This window comes from Mustela nigripes, chromosome X, assembly GCF_022355385.1.
Source record: "Mustela nigripes isolate SB6536 chromosome X, MUSNIG.SB6536, whole genome shotgun sequence".
NCBI classification, from domain to species: domain Eukaryota; kingdom Metazoa; phylum Chordata; class Mammalia; order Carnivora; family Mustelidae; genus Mustela; species Mustela nigripes.
Window position 1 is genome coordinate 106,763,030 of NC_081575.1, and position 1,560 is coordinate 106,764,589.

Genomic DNA, 1,560 nt, shown 5'->3' on the forward strand with positions numbered 1-1,560 from the left:
AAGAAAACAAATGATAAAAAAAAAAAAATCTGTTAGACAAACCTATCTTGATAGGAAGGATGTTCTGGGTTGACACTAATTCTCTGTCAAAACACACACTGAGTATTTCCATTTTTAATGCTTTGCTTACTGCAAATTCGCCATACGTGAACTCAATCCCTTGATATGGCATAAACCTTTTATGAAAACAATATAGCCACTGATGTCTAATAACCTGAGTCAGTAGACCGCCGCCCCGATGTAGCTTGTTATCCACAAACACGCTACCAAGCCTTTACTTGCCTGCATGTCCTCAGGGGAGTTTACCCTCTCTTGTTGTGGTCTCTCCACAAACTACCATCCTATCTCTGTGCATCTAAAGATCTTCTTCAAAAGTTTCACTGCAGCAATCCAAAATGCTCTGTATTTCCACATCTAATACACTAGTAAGAGTGGGAATAGAAATAAGCTTCTGACTTTCAACTTTACAGTAAGGCCAAATCTTTTCCTATCCTCAGGTCAATTTTATAAAGAAGAACTGTTGAATGTAATGGGTTGTGTATCATTTACCACGGTGGTAAATGAAGTCATTACTACTGTTCAAGAAAGGCCCTACGGCCATCCCGTTATAAAGAGATAAATGGCACTGAGTGACAGAGGAGAACTAAAAAAAAAGACCAGGGGACACCTTTGTTCTGTGAGATCAGCAGTGAGAAAGTGGGGACCTGGCTGAAATAAAACAACAAACACATGAAATTTCTCATTTATAATTTTAATCGAAGCATTACTATTCATTTTTTTCTTAACTCTTTCTTATAAGCACCAAATTTTAATAGCTAAGTCAATTTTTTGGGAAAGAAACACCATCAAAGAACTTTCCTCCAGAACAAAACAATGATGTTCATTCCTCCAAATAACCAAATTCGAAGTCTACCGAAACAAAAAGAAAAAGCCCACACACACACACACACAAAATGTAACAAAAATCACATTCTAGGGGTTCAGTGCATTTAGCAGCCTTCGCTGTGCTGTCTAATCATCCTTCAGCTGACTTTCAAAAAAAATTAACACCCTAGCACATCAAAATATACATTTTCCATTTGCTTTGTTTAAATTAAAAATAATAATTAAAAAAAGAAAACTTGAAGGAAATCACAATCAATTGCCTGACTCATTTCGATGTCATGTACAGCACACATGATTGGGAGAGATTGGTCTTCAAGGTTTAGCTTTCTTCCAAACAGTGTAAAATACCCACCTGGATAGGGAGTCAAGGAACAAGAACAGGTAATTCAAAGGAGGACAGACAGCACTGAGAATTTGTTTGCTGGCCTACAAACTGGAAGACGGTGAGTTTCATGGCTGAAAGCACTGCGGTGATGGGAATTAAGTCCTCTTAAGGGAGGCCACGTTTTGGCCTGGACACCTCCCACCTGTGACCGGGACGCCGGTGGCGTGAAGGGAGCCGAGTGGAGAAAAGGCTAAAGGCATACGAACACTTCCTCGGAAGACGATACCGCTTCCTAGGTCTTAAAATGTTTTAGGGAATGAGTATGACAAGGAAGGCTTGAAGGGAAGTGA

The 1,560-nt window shown here is 39.4% G+C and overlaps 1 protein-coding gene across 1 annotated transcript in view; it reads right to left on the bottom strand.

Annotated features, from left to right (window-relative positions):
* Window positions 1–730: 730 nt before the first annotated feature.
* Window positions 731–1,560, bottom strand: part of SMS (spermine synthase) — a 49,068-nt gene continuing 48,238 nt past the window's right edge. The window contains exon 11 of the mRNA XM_059384999.1: window positions 731–1,237. Coding sequence (XP_059240982.1) covers window positions 1,198–1,237 — 40 coding nt within the window. The 3' untranslated portion in view covers window positions 731–1,197. The remainder of the gene's footprint in view (window positions 1,238–1,560) is intronic.